Consider the following 19,729-nt stretch of genomic DNA (forward strand, 5'->3'; position numbering starts at 1 on the left):
CAGAACAGACATCATGTTTGTTTGTTTGGTTTTTTTCTACTGTATTCTATGTTTACTGTATTTAGTGAGGTAATTTTTTTAAAGATTTTTTATTTATTTATTTGACAGAGAGAGACACAGCAAGAGAGGGAAGACAAGCAGGGGGAGTGGGACAGGGAGAAGCAGGCTTCCCGCTGAGCAGGGAGCCTGATGCGGGACTCCATCCCAGGACCCTGGGATCATGCCCTGAGGCTGAAGGCAGATGCCCAACTGCTGAGCCACCCAGGCACCCTAGTGAGGTGATTTTTAACAGCTCCTAATTTAACAGTTTGAGATAATATGCCTGTTAAACAGTCTTTCTAGATGGATATGAACTGTTAAGTAAAAATAGGTCCTTTTTTTTTCAATAATTTATTTGCTTGTGTTCATAATGTATACAGATTACCTCAGTTCTACCAGGTAAATCAGAGATTTGGAGGAAGTTAGGGTAGCTTTGATTAAGGTAATAACTCAACAATCACAAATACAACTATGGGATAGAATAATTCTAATTTCTAGATTGCTAATTTCAACAGGACCCACTTGGCATTGGCCAAATGCTAAGCATTGCATAATTAAAACAACAATAACAAGAAAAAAACCCAAAAAAACCAACACTGACCAAAGCTATATGAGGGTCAGAGGTAGTGCTTTTACACAGGTTTTTGCTAAGATAAGCAGTTTGGGAGAGGCTTCTCAAAACCTAGGTTTGAAAGTTTGTGAGTTCACAGTCATTGCAAAAAATAATTCATTTGCAAGGCTGCTCTCCAAAGTAATTGCTTGTGTAAAATTAAGTTTCTGGGGGGCAGTAGGTGGTGTGCACTAAAACTGCAGTAGGAGACTGGTAATCAGCCTCTTGTGACCATCTCAGATGACCTCAAGGGGAAATCAAACACAGGAAGAACCAGAAAACCAGTTAAGCAGGGGCGTGCAAGCAAAATTTTTCAACAATCAGATATGATAGAAACATGTATTAAGATGACCTAAGGGTCTTTCACATGTCTGTGTGGAAATGAGAAAACCTTAATTGTTACAACCATAGCAAATTATACCTTGTGACTTGTCTTTGTGCTTGTGACTTGGAGAACTGCTTCCAAGCACGCATACCCCTTTCTTTTGCATACATAATCCTCTGTATCTGATAAGCTTCGAGGCAATTCTGCAGAGCAATTGGAAAGACTGTATCCTTGGCTATTGTCCTCAGTAAAACAACAGACAAAAGCCTTTGCTAGCCTACTTTGAGGTTGGTTTTCTTTCAGTCCACAGGGAGATTTTTACTTTACCTATGTAGTCTTATGGAGTCCTTGTAGCTGTCCAGTGAAATGGCCATTTTCCCATTTTATAGAGAGAAGCAGCAAGTTGAGAGTACTCAAGTAACTTGTTCAACTGTCTAGCACATGTGCCAGATGTGGGCTTACCCTACCGTTAAGAGTAACAGACAAATGCAGGGTTCACAGGCTTTGTAGGCACAACTAAAAGACATTTCACGTTGTTAAAACAAACAACAACAACAGCAAAACCCAAAGAAACCTTTTAACAGAAAAACCAAATGTATGCCATACACATGTCTGGTAAAATGCTGGAGCCATGATTCCTACCCATGTTTACTGGATTCCAAAGCCCCCTTTCTCTGGTTCTACTATATCCAGCCCCAGTTGGAATTAATCTGCATGGTGAAGGTTGATAGATAAACATTAATGCCTTTGAAACAGTCATTTTAGGTACAAAGGGTTAAGTGAAACTATAGATTGATTCTCTAGGCTGTACATTGTAGAAATGATTTCCCAAGTCTCTTGCTGGTAGCAGGGTCCATGTGTCACAGTTATGGTCAGTATAACATAAGCACACATGTGGAAGTTTCTGGCAAAGCCTCTGTTTTTTTGATCCAGACAGTAAAACTTCTTCTGTTCCTTTCTTTTCCTGCCTAAAGTACACACTGAGATCCAGAGGTGCAGCAGCCGTCTTGGGACCATGAGGTGAGCAGCATAAGGAGGAAGACCTATAAACTCAGCACAGCTGACTGGAGAGGTAAGAGTAGCCTGCTGGTATCATTCAGATGCTAAACAGTATTGATGGCTTATTCCCTAGGCTTGTTTAAAGCCCGTTACAGGGTTTTTGTTGTTGTTGTTATTTACAGAGAACACAATGCTAATTGATAAATATATGTGTAAGTGGAGTCATTTTTTATAGAGAAACAAGCTTACTCAGTAGCACTTGACTTAGATATTTTAAAGATTGAAGTCATCATTTGAATGCTTTTACAAGATGGTTTACCACAGATTATCTTTGTACCTCTTAAAAACCAGTTATGTAAGAAGCAGTGAATGTACATTCTGGGACCAGGAGACCTACCTTCAGGGATTTTGTGGAAGACGTGGTGAGGGACTTGGGCCAGGGCAAGATCTGTGGAATTGCTTTGTGTGTCTGGTGCTACATCCTCGTCCTATCCAGGCTGTAAATTTCCTGGGAACTGCCCTTGTTCTTCTGGGTTGGATCTCCATTTCATAGAACTTTGTCCCAAGTGGCAGACAACGTCTGAGGTTCTACAGCTCCTTATTGAATTCCCTTGCTCATGGTCTCCTACCTGCACCACCTTCCAGCCTCCACTCCATCCAGTGGGGGTCAGCCTGTGGTTCTAAGAGAAACTCACTTTTTTAGAGAGATGAGACTCTGTTCTTTTATATTTCACCTCTAATCTCTTTCTAGTAGCTTTACATCTTGTAGCAGATTCTCACTGTTTTCTCTGATGTGTCAATAGCAAACAGTCCCACTCAGTTCCCATGATAATCAGTGCTGCTTCAGATCTATTTTTGTTTGTATATTTCTTCCATCATTTCATTGGGATCTGGAGAAGGAGAAGAGGTAAACCCTTGTATTTTTTTTGAGCACAGTGATCAGAAATCAGTGCTGACTGTATATCTCATAGACATCCTTGGGACCACTCTAGATGTTTGTGCTTTCACTTCAGGTTATCATGTTGTTTTATCAAGAAGACTGAAACAAAAAAAGAAGGGAAATTAGGATCTTCAGAAAGTTCTCTTATCAGCAAACCTTTGTATACTTCAATATTTTCTTATTTCTCCTCAAATACCAATAGATGTGCTAAGGGAATGTTCAGAAAGAATTATGCTACTGGATGGATACTTGTGAACAGGGATCTTAGTTTTGTTCACTGATGATACATGTTTGTCATGTAGTAGGCTTTCAATAATAAGTCCCCAAATATGCTGTTGCTCACTGTAAATGTTGATATATTGGGTCAAAAATTAAGGCCCAACATTATATGCTACATTGACATCTGGTGAAACAGGGAGGGACTTAAACGGCCTAACCACAAGTTCCCCACCCTACTTGCTCCCACAGTGGAGTCCAGCTCTCCTAGCCAAACAACTCTACTCATGAGGACCAGGCACAGCTCTTGCCCATCCCTCAGTAGTGGGTTTCATGTTCCTGCCAATCACATTCTTTCACAGTAACCAGGAGTTACCTCCCCTCTTGCTACTATAAGGCCTTCCTCATATAGCCCCTGGTTGTTTGCTCTGTTCTGAGGGCAGCTCCCATTTAGCCTTCTGTGGCATGCAGTGTCATACCCTGAGCTCTGAGTGTATGTGACTAATAAACTGCTGCCAGTCTCATATGTCCAGTGTTGGGGGTCAAATGTTTATGTGGCCATCCCTATAACCTTGGGGCAGAATTTCCTCCCTCACCAATGGGGTGAATAGGAGGCAATTAAAACATTTGGATCATGAACAAGGTGGCCCATTCATGACCAAGGACACCTTTAGTCAGCTTTAACTAACTTCTCTTGGCTAACTAACTGGTTCCATGATATGGCAAAGGCCCCCTGAGACAGCTACCAACTGCTGCAGGCTTGTGCTTTGGGTACAGTTTTTGTCTTTGTCAATATTGCCATCTCTTCCCACCCTAAAATGCTCTCATCCCCAAGACAAGAATTGTTGTTAATTGACTACACCACAGCTTGACATGTTGTTGGCTTTGGCCTGTGTTTGGCAGGTGGTCTCCGAGTTTCCTACCTGTAAAGGCAGATACAACTAACTTTAACTGTTTGGCTCTTGAGTCCCACTTACCAAAGGTCCAACTAGAACAATGTGGTCACTGCCTCTAGCCTGGAAGCTTGGCGGCAGCCATGTGGATATTGTGTGTGATTGTGCACCCATGAGATGGGCTCAGAGTTGGCCCTCTGTGAGTTTTGTGGGAAAGAAGGAGACCACTATCCTGGGGAGAATTAAACATAGCACCCCAGCTGCAGGCCTATGGCCAGGTGCTAATGAGAAGAGAAAAGGGGAGGGAGCATTTGGTACAAGTTCCAAAACAGCAGAAGCGTAACTAATTCCACTGTTCTCCTAATACAAAATCCCTAGCCAATGTACCTGGGTTTTGCTTAGTGTTGCTGATTACCAGCATACTAAAGGGCTAATCTGGCAATCATGGAGCTTTATGACTCGCACACAGGCCGTAGACAAAATGACCTTATCGTATGTGGACCTGGATCCTAGGGAGATTGACTGGCATTCCCTGGAGGAAAAGGTGGTTGCCTACAAGGCTGCTAGGCTTCCAAACTTTTCCCATAACCACCTGCACTATGGGTAATTGGATCAAGACAGAAACTAAAAGCCATGGCTTTTTGCAGTTAGAAATATGAAATATTTTGAGACAAATTGTATACAGAGCGCAAGAGAGATGCAGAAAAGAAAGCCAATAGGTGGGGTGCTGCGATTCATATACCTAACAGCGGACAACCCAGCAGGGCCCTTAAGTACCTCTCCTGCTACTGCTGCCTATGCTTCTTTCACAACACAGATCCTGATCCTCAGAGTTATAGGGGAAAACACCTATGGCATCCCAGTGGCACAGCAAGGAGTTAATTCAAACTTCTTTAAACCCTGTAAAGCAACCATTGCCATGGGGGTGGCCCCTAAGCCTGATGATACTGATTTGAAACTCTGGAGGAAGAAATTTATAAATAAGCATAGGGTAGAGAGGACACCCCCTGCCCTCAAATTATATTTAGTGGCCAACCAAAAAAGGGAGAGAGAGTAAGAGAAGGAAGGAATGAATGAACGATCAAACAAACCTGGCTATAGGGGAAGGGGAAGAAAAAAAAGACCTGAAACAAAGACCCACAGTTAGACCCAATTGGAAGTCCAAAACTTACTAAAATAATGTAAATGGCAAAGAGATAAAGACCTGTTTATTGGCTCTTGAACCTCTATAGCACAGATTCTGAATTAGTTTTCACATCCGCTGAAATGTACCAATTGCTACCAATTGGACATACTAGACTCAAATTGTAGGTACACCTGGGGATCTCACATATTAACATGATACCCGCTATAATCCTCAGAGGTTACTACATATGAAATTAGAGAACAAATAGGTATGTCTCACCTTAACCACTAAGACTGTGGATTTTGCCTAAATTACCCATTGCACCCGTTGCTCTAAAATAGATTTTAGTGAGCACAGATGCTCTGACCCAATAAATGATAAATTAAAATAAAGAAAATAAAGTCTTTGGTACTTACCAATTGGCTTGACAAAACAGGACCCCATTAACCCATCTGCACATTTTTACAAACTCTTGGGCTATTGTGTAAGACTTGTCCCAGGGTACTCCTTATCTCCATTACCCATAATCTAGAATGTTTTCTTCATTAAGATGTCTGATCCTTTGGATTAGCCAATGGCCCATGGCTCCCACTCCCAACCTGGGCCTTTACTCCAGCCCAAAGTTTCCCCAACATTGCAGTACATTAGAATCGCCTGGGGAGCTTTAAGAAATCCTAATGTTATGTTGCATGCCAAAACAATTAAGTCAGTGTACCCTGGTGTGGGAACCAGGCATCAGTATTTTTGAAGATCTCTAGTTGTCTGTAGTGTGCCAAATAGTTGACAAACTACCATGTAGCCACTGCCCAAAGACTCTGGTGAAAGATTTTAGGAATAATGCCATTTAATTTGTTACTTATGCAACCCTGAAGAAATTGATAAGGTTAGAATTCCTAAATATACCAGTCTTTAGCATAAATGGGTTATGCAATACTTTAAATGTGTTGTAAAGAGCTAATGTCAGTATTACAAGGATATGCTAATATGGTGGAAAACCCATGTGTATATACAGAAAGGGGAATGTATTTTGGAACTTGTCTAAGGTTCTAGCCAATGTTTTATAGAAACGTATTAATTACTTCAATCTTATATCCATGGAACACATGTGAAAAATTAATACAAAGATGTTCAGTCATGACTATTGAACCCAAATAATCATACTTTACTCCTTCCTACTTGATTTTCAACATTAACCTTTTATTTTGCAAGGACATCAAATGTCACTTAAAATTTGCATGTATTTGAAGAGATTAACAAGTTATATTTTATATTTACTTGTATCTGGCTCAATAAACTAACCTTGAAACAGCTCAGAATAATCCTTACTAACTTTTCTCAAACAATTCTCAAGCATGTATTAGCAGGCCAGAGAGGACATATTTATTCTGTTGATATTTAAGAAGTATTGTTAGAAGCAAGTTTGAACAGAATTTTTATTCTTTTTTTTTTAAGATTTTATTTATTTGAGAGAGAGAGAGAGAGTGAGAGTGGGGGGAGAGGGAGTGAAAGAATCCCAAGCCGACTCCCTGCTGAGTAGGGAGTCCAATGCAGGACTTGATTCCAGGACCCTGGGATCATGACCTGAACTGAAGGCAGACACTTAACTGACTGAGCCACCCAGGTGCCAAAGTTTCAACAGAATTGTAAATTGCCTTTCTTATAAAGTGATGATTGTTTAATTCTACTTTTTTGGTTAACATTGACTGATAGATGTGAGTGGCTGTATTCTTTTTTTTTTTTGAAAAGTAAGGGGGATACCCAAAAGCATTTGAGGTAAGAAATCATCCTGAACTAAGCTGACTGCAGTGGAGAAGAAAAGTGATTAAAAATCTAGGGCAAGTTGTATGCCTCTATAGGATTATGAACTCTCTTCATCTATGATTCAGTGGTTTCTAACAAGTGACTTACTGATTTTTGATGAGGGTGCTTTTCCTGCTGTTAGGTATGTGTAGAATATCTGCTCATTTCATTACAATGAATGAAGAGATTTCTTCTTACTTGCCTCCAGAGTGATTATATCGAAACCAATAACCAGCTGTTTTGAATGCCTGGGACCACTTCCCTAAAAGGCACAATTTTCTCTGAAAACCCTATTTTCCTACTTTCAGGTTGTCTTGTCCACAGGTCCAGATAACTCAGGTAATTCTGGATTTTCCAGAATAGCCCTGATTTCAGTTTTATTCTTTTTAGTAAATATCAATTGTTTAAAGCATCACTAAATGTTATTTGAATTTTCATACCTTTTTTCCTGAAGTATCATCTAAGTGCACTAAGCAAATATGGCCCCCGATCATGTCACTTTCCCCAGTTTTATTTCTCAAATATGTTCATTATGTCCATAGAAAATGAATAGTCATTTTCTGACAAATAGGGTATACAATCAACTGATAAACAGAGAAGAGTTTGCAGTCAGCTGTTTCTCTTTGTAAAATAGAACTCATCAATTTTTAGTAGAGTGAAAATAGCAATAGACATGGGATATACTTGGGAGAATGTCAGTAAACACTGAACAATAATATTGGGAAATACTGAGTGCTTGTTATCTGCCAAATACTTTGTCTGCATTATCTCATTTTATCCCCCTAAGCAACCCTCTGAGCTGGCTAATATTAGTACTACCAAACTACCAGAGAGGTGATAGGGGAACAGAGATTCAGTCACATGCTCAGGTCTGGTGAGCAGTTGGAATGAAGGTTCATACTGAGACTCTATCTGCAGAGCTTGGGCTCTTAAAACCCTTGGCGATACTGACCACAGTTTCCTGAGAAATTTTGTAAACATGATTTTATTTTTCCCAACCAACAATCATGTTACACGTAATAGTGACAATGTAATATAAGTACCTTTTAAATTGGCATTTTATGCTGCTAGCATCACTAGCAATCTTTCAAAAATTGCCTGTTAATTTTGTATACCTGGAAAGCTAAAAAGTAATGGTTATTCATCACTCTTGAGGAAAAAAGTATACATTCTGAACAAAGTTAGAAGAGAGTCGAAATGATTGTACTGTAGATTCAAAGCTGTGGTTCTCAACTAGGGATGATTTAGAGACATTTTTTATTGTCCAACCAAGACGGTGGGGGGGTTGCTATTGGCATCTAGTAGGTAAAGTCCAGGAATGCTGGTAAACATCCTGCAATGACAATGCAGGAAACAGCCCCCTACCACAAAGAATTATCTGGCCCCAAGTGTGCTGAGGTTAAGAAACCCTGGATTAAGGCAACAGAATAGTTTCATTTACACTATTAAAATTATATACTATTAAACACTATTAGAATTATCCAAGTAATTACAAATGCTGAAATGTGATGTATTTAATAAATTTACAAGGCTAATGGTCTGGCGTATTGAGTCTAATAGTATATTTTGGTGAGTTTTAGAATATATTGCTTTTATGCTGGTGTTTAGACTCAAGTTCTTGATTAATTGGCAGAGTACTAGATATTTAAATATTTCAGGAGTCAACATATTTCTTGAGAGTGTCTACATTCCATATAGAAACTGGTTGATAGGGATGCGTGGGTGGCTCAGTCAGTTGAGCTTCTGGCTCTTGGATTCCAGTCAGGTCATGATCTCAGGGTTATGGGATTGAGCCCCACATCAGGCTCTGCACTCAGTGGGGAGTCTGCTTCTTTCCCGCTCCCTCTTCCCGTCCCCCCTGCTCTCCCTCTCAAATAAATAAATAAATCTTAAAAAGAAAACAAAGAAACTGGTTGATGGCTCAGGACTCAGTCCTATTCTGTTGAGGAGGGGGTTCCTTGGTTACTAGGGGTTTTGTTCCTTGATTGCTTTGGCCTTAAAACCCTGATCTCTGCTCACTGGCATTGCAGTGAACATCCCAGGGAACAACTCATTGGGATACTTTTCTCCCAACAACATGAATACTCTTTAGTGAAAACTTTCTATATCCAAATTCTAAATAAAAGGATGTGGCCTATAAAATCTACACCATTAACATAAAATCTAAAAGTAATTTTGTTTAAAAAATTCTGAATATATACATTAGATGACAAATGTTAAAATTCAGTTCTTTCTTTCATTCTTCTTCCCTCCTCTCTTTGAATAATTCCATGCTAAAGCCATTAGGAAGGGCAGAACAAAGGAGGTGTCCAGTGATGGCTCGGAGGGATATGTTGAAAGCTAGGAAAAGTAAGTGGATGCCATCCCCATCCACATTGGGGATGGCAAGGAAGGGAAGGTGGCCTAGTGACAGATGTGTGGGCCTAACTGGTTAAGGTTGGCTTCTGCACAGTGGGGCAGGCTAGTGGGATGAGTGTGATGAGGAAAAGATGTGAGGGGTGGCCCAGCATGTGTAGTCGGAGCTCAAGCAGGGTAAAGAGGGGAATCTGTGTAGGAGGGCTTCCCAGCACAGAGTATTGATACTCAAATAGACTGAGAAATGCAAAAAGAAAATGAGACAATGCCTTAGAAATCCTGATGAAAAGTTATTAATAACCAGGAAATCTGTACCCAGCCAATCTATTAATCAAATATCAGAAGTTATTTTTAGATATGTAAGGTCTCAACAGGTTTCCTCCATTTACTCTTTCTTAGAAGGCTATAAGAGGGGCGCCTGGGTGGCTCAGTTGGTTGAGCGACTGCCTTCGGCTCAGGTCATGATCCTGGAGTCCCAGGATCGAGTCCCACATCGGGCTTCCTGCTCAGCAGGGAGTCTGCTTCTCCCTCTGACCCTCCCCCCTCTCATGCTCTCTCTATCTCATTCTCTCTCTCAAATAAATAAATAAAATCTTAAAAAAAAAAAAAAAAAAAAAGAAAGCTATAAGAGGATGAGTTCCAGCAAGTGTGGTAGCACAGCAAAAGGACTAGGAAACTAAAGACCCAATACAGGAATAGGGACAAGGGAACCTCCACCATACGTGAAGGGAGAACTCAGGATGAGAGCTGAGTTCCGGACGTAGAGGGAAAACAGCCTTGGTGGGAACAGGTCAGAAGTCTCCAAATTTCTTCATGAAGGAGATACTGATAGACTAACTGATGTGAATGGATGTCTTGGGAGGAGATTTAGAAACTGACAAAGTGTTCATGGTCAAAGAAGTGATAAATATATAGAACATTAAGGACATGAAACAACAAAATTTACTAATTCCAGAAAAGCAGGAAGCCAAGCAAGAGAGGGAAAGTAATTGGCACGGTTGTGAAAAGTGTTCATTATCATTATAATACAAACATTGAATATTGATCTAACCAAAATGATCACATAACAATATTGGAAGTATGGGGCAATGGGAAAGATGCAAGTGTGTGTAGTTGTGGTGGAGATGGTGGGATGGGAGAGTTGAAAGCAAATTCCTCATGATTTGTATCTTACATCAAGAAATAGTATTTTAAAAAATCGGAAGCATTCAGAATTGGCTACACTGGAATGTTACTTAGAGATGTAAAGTTAAACAAAGTAACACTTCGGTACTAAAATATGAGTTGCTTTCAACTACTTCCCCTTGCCCTCACCATTTCAGTTTGAGCTGATCTGACTTCCAGCCTGTAGCACCTGCATCTCTTGCCAGCAGGTTTTCTCTGGCCTCCAGAGCCCACTTTGCCTAAACACCCTAAGTGCTGGAGAAATAACAGTCCAGAAACAGCCCTCCACCAGTGAACTCCAGAGTAGGTTATAAATACCCCAGCTCTTTCATTCTTTGGGTCGGATAACTCTGGGGTAAGGGGGATTCTAAACCATTTCTCAGAGTTCCCCAGCAGGATTAAGTTGCTCACAGAGGTAACTTCCTGGGTAAGATTTCATTTACTAGCTTTCTTCTCTGTCCTATCTTACTTCACCAATTCCTCACCAACGTTTCTGGGATTACCTGCCACGTAAATGACTTGCTCAAGTCACTATTGCAAAATTTGCTTCAGGGAGATTTTACACTGAGACAGCTAAAAAAGATAAAAGTGAATATCTCTGAGGAAAAAGAAATGGGAGGGAGGGTGGACTGTTTTTAACCATGACCCATGAACCTATTTGAATTTTTTCTTTTCCTAAAACACTCCTAGTAGGAAATTGATGTCTCTGCTTGAATTGCTGAAGAGAACTTATTAAAGTAGAACAGAACTCCCTTTGCCTGCCTACTTAGACTTTCAGGCTGTTTCAGAGATGTCAGGCTTGTCCTAAGCTTCCAGTTCAGACAACGAAATTGTCTGGAAGGTCAGTCCAGTACTCGGTCCAGTCCATAGTTATTGAATTCAGAGAAGTAGCCATCCTTGCCACAAACTGTATTCAAACCCCAGGTGCCTTTTTATTGTTTCTAGTTCTTGAAAGAGCGTTAGTTGGAATCCTTTCAAAATGTTTAATTCCTTGAAGATGAAAAGAAAGCATTCCTGAGGGCAACTTTTCTCTGGAGTAATTTAAGAAGATGTGAAATGGTCAAGTATTTCAATCCATCTTGGGTTCCTAACATTCTCTCTCTCTCTTTTTCTCAAATCCCCTTGGTGGGTAGAAATGGTGCTACCTTCTACTCAAGTCAGATCCTGATCAGCAGTAAATTAATGGTGAGGGGATGGTAGGAAGAGAAGGAAAAACAGTCACCTATTCCTCAAAGCCCAGTCATATTATCCTGACATCCTGACAGCTTTTCACAGACTTCCTTTATCACATTACAATGTCAACTTTTACATGTATTCAACAGCTGTTTCCTTATAGTTTTTTTAAACCTTCACAAGCCAGAATCCCAGATTGCCAGTCCTCCCTAGGACATGACTTCATGTGGACACATCCTGAACTTTGTTCCTCTAACACCAAATGAAATGCCAAAACCAGCTCAGGGTCATTGTCTGCCTATCCCTTATGTCCAGGCAGAGCAGAAAACATCCACAGAGTGCTGCTGGCCAAGGATGAAGTCCTCCAAGAAAAAATAAATAAACTGAGGTTAGCAATCCATCATTTGACCCCATGACACTTGTGGACTGAGAAATTGTGAACCAGGATTGTCATCTAAACCTGAGACTTAGCAATATCATTGAGTCTTTATCACTGGGATACAGGTTTCCAGTTACTTTTATTGTTGGTCATGATGAATTTGTTCTACCCAGACACACTTCTTACTGTCATCCAAGTTGCCAAAGGAATAAGTTAGCACAGCAAAATAAACTGGCCTGCAAGAGAATCCCACCAAAGGTGACTTTGGTCCCTGGGGGCTCAGCTCCCCCAACCAGTGGCTCCCTTGGCAACCATTTTTGGGCTATTTACTATAAGAGGCATTTGAGTCAGCTCCATCCCTTCATGAAGGCTACCCTTCTTTGGCCCTCTTCTTATTTTCCTTATTTTCTAGGCCTTTCTCACTCCCCCTCCTCTGCCCCTAGCCAGTCTGGGCTTCCTGGTACACCTGCAGCCCAAACATTGCTCCAGTCTTCATAAACTCCCAAGAGTGACCCAAAGTTACCAGTAGAAAAATCAGCAGAGATGCTAAGTAGTCATCCCTGAGTACTAGAAACTACTTTCTGCAAATTGGACAGTTGGTAGGATGCAGGATATTCCTGAAATCTTCTGTAGGCATTCACAAGGCCAAACTTAAGGAGCATTTCCAACTCTCTTGCAGAACAGACACACTCCAAGGCCAAGAGATAGTGTAACCCCTGAGTAACAGGCTTTATTTAATAATATTTCCCTAGCAAGAGTTTGTTCCTTTCTCAGAATAGTTGAGCAGAAAAACTTTCTGGGTTCTGGCTAGTGTCTCTAGAATATTGCATTTGAACCTGCTTGTATTAATATTGTTGAAGTCTATAAAATATAATATGAATTTCAGATTGCTCATATTCAGATTACATTGGTTGTAGATTATTTTTTGGAATTTGAGTCTGCTCCCTCCTCATCCTCTTCTAACCCCTGCCCTTGTAATCCCCTCTTCTAAGATTCTGAGGCTGAGTATATATGGTAGTTTAAACATACATTTTTGATTTTGACTTTCATTGTTACTGTTCTTTTCAGAGTCATGCAGCATGTTGCATTGGAAGGAGTCCTGCCAGGGATTCAAAACACCAACATTTTAGTACAAACTACCATTACCAGATGTGGAATTTTAGGTAAATCACTAAAGGCCTCCATTTTCTTGAGAAAATGTAAAATAGGGGCTTATACTAGACCATTTTAAGGGTCTTCTCTTTTTAACATCTTGACAAGAATTCCAGTATTTGTCATTAAAACTGTTTTGAGTAGATTTGGGGCACTTCTATAATCTTTACAAGTGTAGCTAGACCATAAAGGACCCTTCAGCGTTACCCCCAAACACAAATTGAGTTGGGTGGAACACCATATAAACTTTGTTATTTTAGTGCCTGTAATTTTAGTCCCCAGTTCTCTCATTTAAATATGATTTTAAAACATTCAAAATGGTTAAGTACTATGCTCTTATAAACTATATTTTTACCATTATGTTTTATTATTATAAAGTGATTTCCAAGAAGGGTCATTCTGCTGCAGAGAACTTCTGGGCCCATATTTATTTCCTTTACACCACGACTTAACCTCCACATGAAGCAGAGGGAGTCCCTGCATTGTTTTGGTTGGGTCAGCAGTGTCTTGGGGGAAGATGGACAGTCACATGGAGTAGGGATGAGATCCCCCCACTTCAACTTTCTTCCTAATCACTGAAAAGACATCAGGTGAGGCTACCATTATTCTAATCTCTAAATTCTTGCTTAGAATCAGACCTTAGTTTCTTATTTTTCTCCTAATTTACTTTCTTATAATAACTTCTTCATTCTTCTTGTAATATCACAAAAATCTGTGATTATAAGCTAGCTGAACAAAGACCACATCATATTCAGTATTTAGAAATATCAGATGCCTGGTTGGTAATCAGAACTTAATAATAGTAATAATAGTAATTAATGCAAATACTAACATAATGGCTAAGAAAGAGCTCAACAGTGTCAGAGCAAAAATATTTGTCCATTCAATTATAAATATTATATTCAATAATATAATAATAATAGTATTGTTATATTTAATAATAAAGGGGAAAAGCCTTGGATAATAATCAATAATACCAAAGACAATTGGGATATATTTTAATATAGTTGAATTGCAAAGCCATTATTTAATAGCTTTGACTTTTGCCTCACAATTGGGAGCAAACAAAAATGTGAATGTGTGTATTTAGCAGAGGCTCTATTGAGTAACAATTATTAATGGGCTCAGGGTCAATGCCAGGGTGAGAAGCAAATGCAAATGAATGGCCTGGTGGTCCAGAGGCTGCTCAGAGCCTGCTGTGTTGCATATCAGCACAAATCCTGTGTAAGGTCTTTAGCCAGTCGACCCTTGCAGGGCACTCAAACCCATTCTTGGTGATCTCTGGCTGGACCAAGTTAGGACTGTTTAGACAGCATGACTAAATTTAAGGGGAAAGAAATACAATTCCAGCTTCTGGCATGGTCCACAAACCAGTGCTGGATCTTAAGCATCCCTTAGACCATCGGTGTGCTTCCCAATCACTTCTTTCCTATATCCTCCAGAAAAATCCATGCTAATGACTCAATGAAGTGAAATTACCTTCTTCTCCTTCCACCACCTCAAATGACTTTCCCAGTTTTGCTATTCTTGCAGATTCTGGGATCTTCCTCCTGTAATAGACTGATTCCAATGAAACCCCAATGCAGATTCTTAAACACACACACACGCACATGCAACATACCTGGTTACCCTCAGGATAGAGTGCAAATTCCTTAAGCCCAGAGCTAGTCAGGAGATAAGCTGTGCCTCCAGGCTCATTTCTTAACTCCCTTACCGGAGGAAACCTTTGTCCCAGGCAAATGGAACCAGCAGCAAATCCTTGGACTTGACAGCCTTGTCTTACCTTTAATCACTTTAATCAAGCTTCTTCTGCCCAGCCTGCCTCCTTATCTCCATGGAGTACTTCAGTGCATCCTTCAAGACCTCAACCAAAGTTCTCTCCAACTATGATTGTATCAAAACCATATGTTGATATGTGGTCAGCTGCTTGAGGGTAATGGCTATTGTATTCATGCTTGTTTTCTCCTTTCAGGTTTCATCTCCTATTATTTCGCTTGACCTTTCTATTCTTTCTCCATGCCAAGTCTCTGAGTCTCTGGCTCTTCCCTTTGTGGAGAGATCCCTTCCCTGTCCCCATACCTGCTCTTCACAGGACTGGTTAATTCATCATTCAGCTCTCAGCTCAAATGTTACTCTTCAGAGAGGCAGTCCCTACTGTCCCAGATTTATAGTCCCCCCTCCCACATCCTCCCAATCATTCTCTTATCATCCTGTTTCATTTCTGCTGAAGCATTCATAACCATCAGAAATGGTCTTCTTTATCTCCATGTTTATTTGTTCCTTCCCTCAGTTCTCCCACCCCTTACTAGAACATATTCCACTGCCTAGGATGCAATAACCTTGTCTTCTCATTCACTCATGTAGCCCTAGTGTCTACAATAGTGCTTGATACAGAGTAGGTATCAGGAAATGTCTTTGGAATTATTGTATCATATTTAGGGGTTACAACTGTGGGAAGGGGCATAAGCCCAGTTACAAGTATAGGTTTCCCGGTGAGTGAAAATAAAAAGGTGTAGGCATCCTCATCAACGTCCCCCCATTCCCACCTCTTCAGCAACTCTGTCCTGAGTCATCATTTGAATGTTTTTACCTTTTGTCTTTCACAGCTGTATTTGCATGTCCAGAATGTGTTAAAGACCTAAGCTTTTCAAAGCCTTTTAGAGCATATTCACTGGAACCAAACCATTTAGGTGCAAGTCTCAGTTCTGTCCATGTATGACCTTGGGCAAGTAATTTAAGCTCTCTGTGCCTTAGTTTACACATCCATAAAATGATGCCTGCCTCAAGGGACTGTTGGGATGATTACAATAACATATGCAAGACACTCAGAACAGTAGCCATAGTAAGTACAATATACATGTTAGTCATTAATATTAGTTGTTTTCTATCATGTGGAGACAGGACACAATTGACAAATCCAAATAAAAGAAGTATCTGTGGGATAAATGTGATGGGGAAAGTGTGTGTGACAGAGAAATGAGAGCAGCAGGACGTTTGCTTCCAGGAATTCAAAACAATATGATTTATTAATTATACATTTAGATATTTGTAATACACACATACATAGGAAATATGAAAGTTATTTAGCATACCTCCATGATTTTGTGTTGATGTTATAAATTTTATTTTAAAATAGTTTAACAAAACCCATCTTGCATTTTAATATTTTAAAATAAAATCCATGATATCAAAATCTCAATCATCTAAAAATTTGTAAAAACCATGATTCAAGTCAATAATTGTGTTTTGAGATTTGGTGGGTAAACATGATTTCATTTGTCTATGAAGAATTTACTCTGTTTCCTTCTGGCTTCTTCAAGGTTTTCAAAAGTGATCACGCCTCTTGGCAGCTGCAACTTACTCTTTTCTGTTTCCAGTATGTTCTCAGCTTCACCTTAAATAAAGTACAGAAATATGCAAGGTGACAAAAAGGTCATTAGTGTTTTGTGAAAAAGCCAAATTGCTATATTCCAGTGACAAGCTGTAACACTGTGTGGAGGCATGCCTCTAAATCTCACACTTAAATATTTCACCTGTTGTCCTCAGGAGAAGCCATCTCCCAAAGGGAGGGCATTCTTTCCTTTGGGAGGAAAAAGGAATTCTGAAGACTGAGAGAGAGAGATCAATCAGGGGCACCTGGATGGCTCAGTTGGTTAAGCCTCTGCCTTTGGCTCAGGTCATCCTGGGATCAAGCCCCACATCGGGCTCCCTGCTCAGCAGGTCTGCTTCTCCCTCTCCCTCTGCCACTCTTCCCTGCTTGTGTTCTCTCTCTCTCTCTTAAATAAGTAAATATATAAATAAATCTTTGAGAGGTCAATCAGATGCCATAGGTTTTACTTGACAGAAGACAGCATTTTAAGATGTAGAAGAGAAAGAATACCAAGTAATATTTTTTTCCTTGAAGGAAAGTCAGGACGGTAAGCATTAGTTGTGTTTGGAGGGGTTTGGGACGGAGAAACCAAATATAGTCTTTGCTGTATTGCCCCTTAATATGTGACATGAGAGAAAATAAAGCTTAATAAATTTCTGCTTTTCCAGGAAAGCTATCTTTTACCTGAAACCACTTGTAAATACCCAAAATAATATTAAATGTTCTTTAGTCTGTATACATACATGCACACAAGTATAAGCATTTTTAAAAAAGATTTTATTGATTCATTTGACGGAGAGACAGTGAGAGAGGGAACACAAGCAGGGGGAGTGGGAGAGGGAGAAGCAGGCTCCCTGTCGAGCAGGGAGCCCGATGCGGGGCTCAATCCCAGGACCCTGGAATCATGACCTGAGCCGAAGGCAGACGCTTAATGACTAAGCCACCCAGGCGCCCCAAGTATAAGCATTTTTATAAACAACTCCTCTTTCAAGTAACAGCGAGTAATTTCTTAGGCCCAGTTGAAGACTAATTAGCAAAATTAAAAAAAAATTATAGTATACATTGTTGACATTCTATAAACCTTCCTTGGGAATGAAAGCAAATGTTTCTTTTTAAATACTTCTCTTTTAGCACACAATTAAGTTATACTCCAGACAGAATAGGGCAGGCTACAATTTTGAAATTATAACATTTCAACCATCTGCAATCATATTTTTTTTTGCTCAGTCTTAAATAGTAAATAAAAATCATTATAAATTGTATGTAATTAGACATGGGGCACCTGGGGGGCTCAGTCGTTAAGCGTCTGCTTTCGGCTCAGGTCATGATCCCAGGGTCCTGGGATGGAGCCCCGCATCGGGCTCCCGGCTCAGCAGGGAGTCTGCTTCTCTCTCTCCCTCCACCCCTTCCCCAGCTCATGCTCTCTTGCGCTCTTCTCTCAAATAAATAAATAAAATCTTTTAAAAAATATATGTGATTATACAGGCCTCTAACAACTGACTAAATGTTTCCATGTGAATGTGCCTCACATTTGGCAAATTCTCACGTGTTTGCAGAAGGGCTAATGATAAAGTCCGTCAAACAAGGACTGGGTATATCTTGGGTTTATCACTAGTTAACAGGGCTAAATGTTAAAACCTAAACTTTCAAATACCGCAAATTTCCTGGTAGACTGTAAAGTTGTATTTTTTTTAAACAGGAAATTCCCACCTGTCTTAAAAGTTTAAAATTGTATGTTCTGTGGACTCTGATGGACCTGTAATAAAATTACTTCCCAAATATACAATCATGATGTTCCTAGAAAATAAACTTGTTCTCTATTAGTAATATGTTCAAGTGAATGCTGATTAATTTTAATTTTTATGAGGCACTGAGAATTCTAATGTCCATATAAACAATGAAACAGAGTTGAACTCAGACTAATGAATTCTTAAGCAGATGAGTAACATGAAACTGAATGGGTTATTGAAATGGGCTTTAACATTGGCAAATCAGTTGTGTAGTTAGTTTCCAGCTTAAAATGGGATTAGACTCCAAAATTTAGTTTGTATATCAGTGTTTTAGAACTCGAAATACATTTTCCCATAGTGATAATGCAAGAAATCACTTGCTAGGCCGCCAACAAAAAACTGTTCAGTCCACAATATAGCTGAACTATGATACCGATAGTGCTTGATCCCAACGGACCTTTTAGCAGAGTTTCTGTGTGGAAAATGTATTTCCATCTTCAATGGGAATTTTTAAGGACATATAATCCTTGTATCTCCCTAGGCCTGGGAAAGAGATGTTCTACTCCCTACTCCCAATACCTGCAGAGGAGTCGGCACTTCCTCCTTTCCTGTACCAAATCAGTGCTCACAGAGCTTTAGCGATAGTGATGTGCCCATAGATATAGCCCAGGAGAGGAAAGGATGGCAAAAATGAAGGCTTGGGAAAGCACAGTTTCCAATATGCTTTGGGTTGAAGCCTCGAGAAGAAGGGACACGGGCCCCATGAGAGAGTCTTCCTGGTATGGGAATGAATTCTGTGGCAGCGGTGCTATTTTCTAGGGCAGTCAAAGCCAGAGTTTGTGAGAGCAGCATGGTGCGGTGATTATTTAACAACCAGCTCTCCAGAAAAACAAATGTACATGAGTTATAAACTTATGAACATAAGTTTATTATAAATTTTACTTATATAAAATAGATGTAGCATATAATTTATAAAAAATAATGAAATGTTCAATATACTTTATTATAAATTTCACATAGCAAATGGATTCTCACGGAATGTTTTTACTGACTTCTGTTGGACTCTCATATTCATAGCTAAGCTATAGTTGCAATTGATGAGGGACTATAATTCCAACATGAATGATGGTGGTATTTTCATTTACCCTAACAAATAGGACAAAAGTGGAAACAATGACATATGTTGGAAATTTTTTTGTTTGGAAATGATGTAAACAACTTGGCTGAGTCTGATAACAGTTTTTAAATGTTAGGAGAATATTTCCTCAATTGTTTGTGCTATTCACAATGTAATGGCTACTGACACAACAAAAATTTAAGCATAATCTGCAGTATTTAACATTTGCTTCATCACTTCCTTAAATCTAGACTATGGGTTGGCAAGTTTTCTTAAAAGGGCCAGACAGTAAATATTTTAGGTTTGTGGGGCCTTATATCTCTGCTGCACTAACTCAGCTG

The 19,729-nt window shown here is 39.7% G+C and overlaps 1 protein-coding gene across 2 annotated transcripts in view; it reads right to left on the minus strand.

The window, feature by feature from the left end:
• Window positions 1-16,172: 16,172 nt before the first annotated feature.
• PLGRKT (plasminogen receptor with a C-terminal lysine) overlaps window positions 16,173-19,729 on the minus strand; it is a 50,484-nt gene continuing 46,927 nt past the window's right edge. The window contains exon 6 of one of the 2 annotated variants that reach the window (XM_035029157.1): window positions 16,173-16,565. In XM_035029157.1, the coding sequence (XP_034885048.1) occupies window positions 16,444-16,565 (122 nt within the window). In that variant the 3' untranslated portion in view covers window positions 16,173-16,443. The remainder of the gene's footprint in view (window positions 16,566-19,729) is intronic. The other variant, XM_035029156.1, reaches the window with a different exon arrangement.

Source organism: Mirounga leonina, unplaced genomic scaffold (assembly GCF_011800145.1).
Source record: "Mirounga leonina isolate KUSES-001 unplaced genomic scaffold, KU_Mleo_1.0 Mir_224, whole genome shotgun sequence".
Lineage (NCBI taxonomy): Eukaryota > Metazoa > Chordata > Mammalia > Carnivora > Phocidae > Mirounga > Mirounga leonina.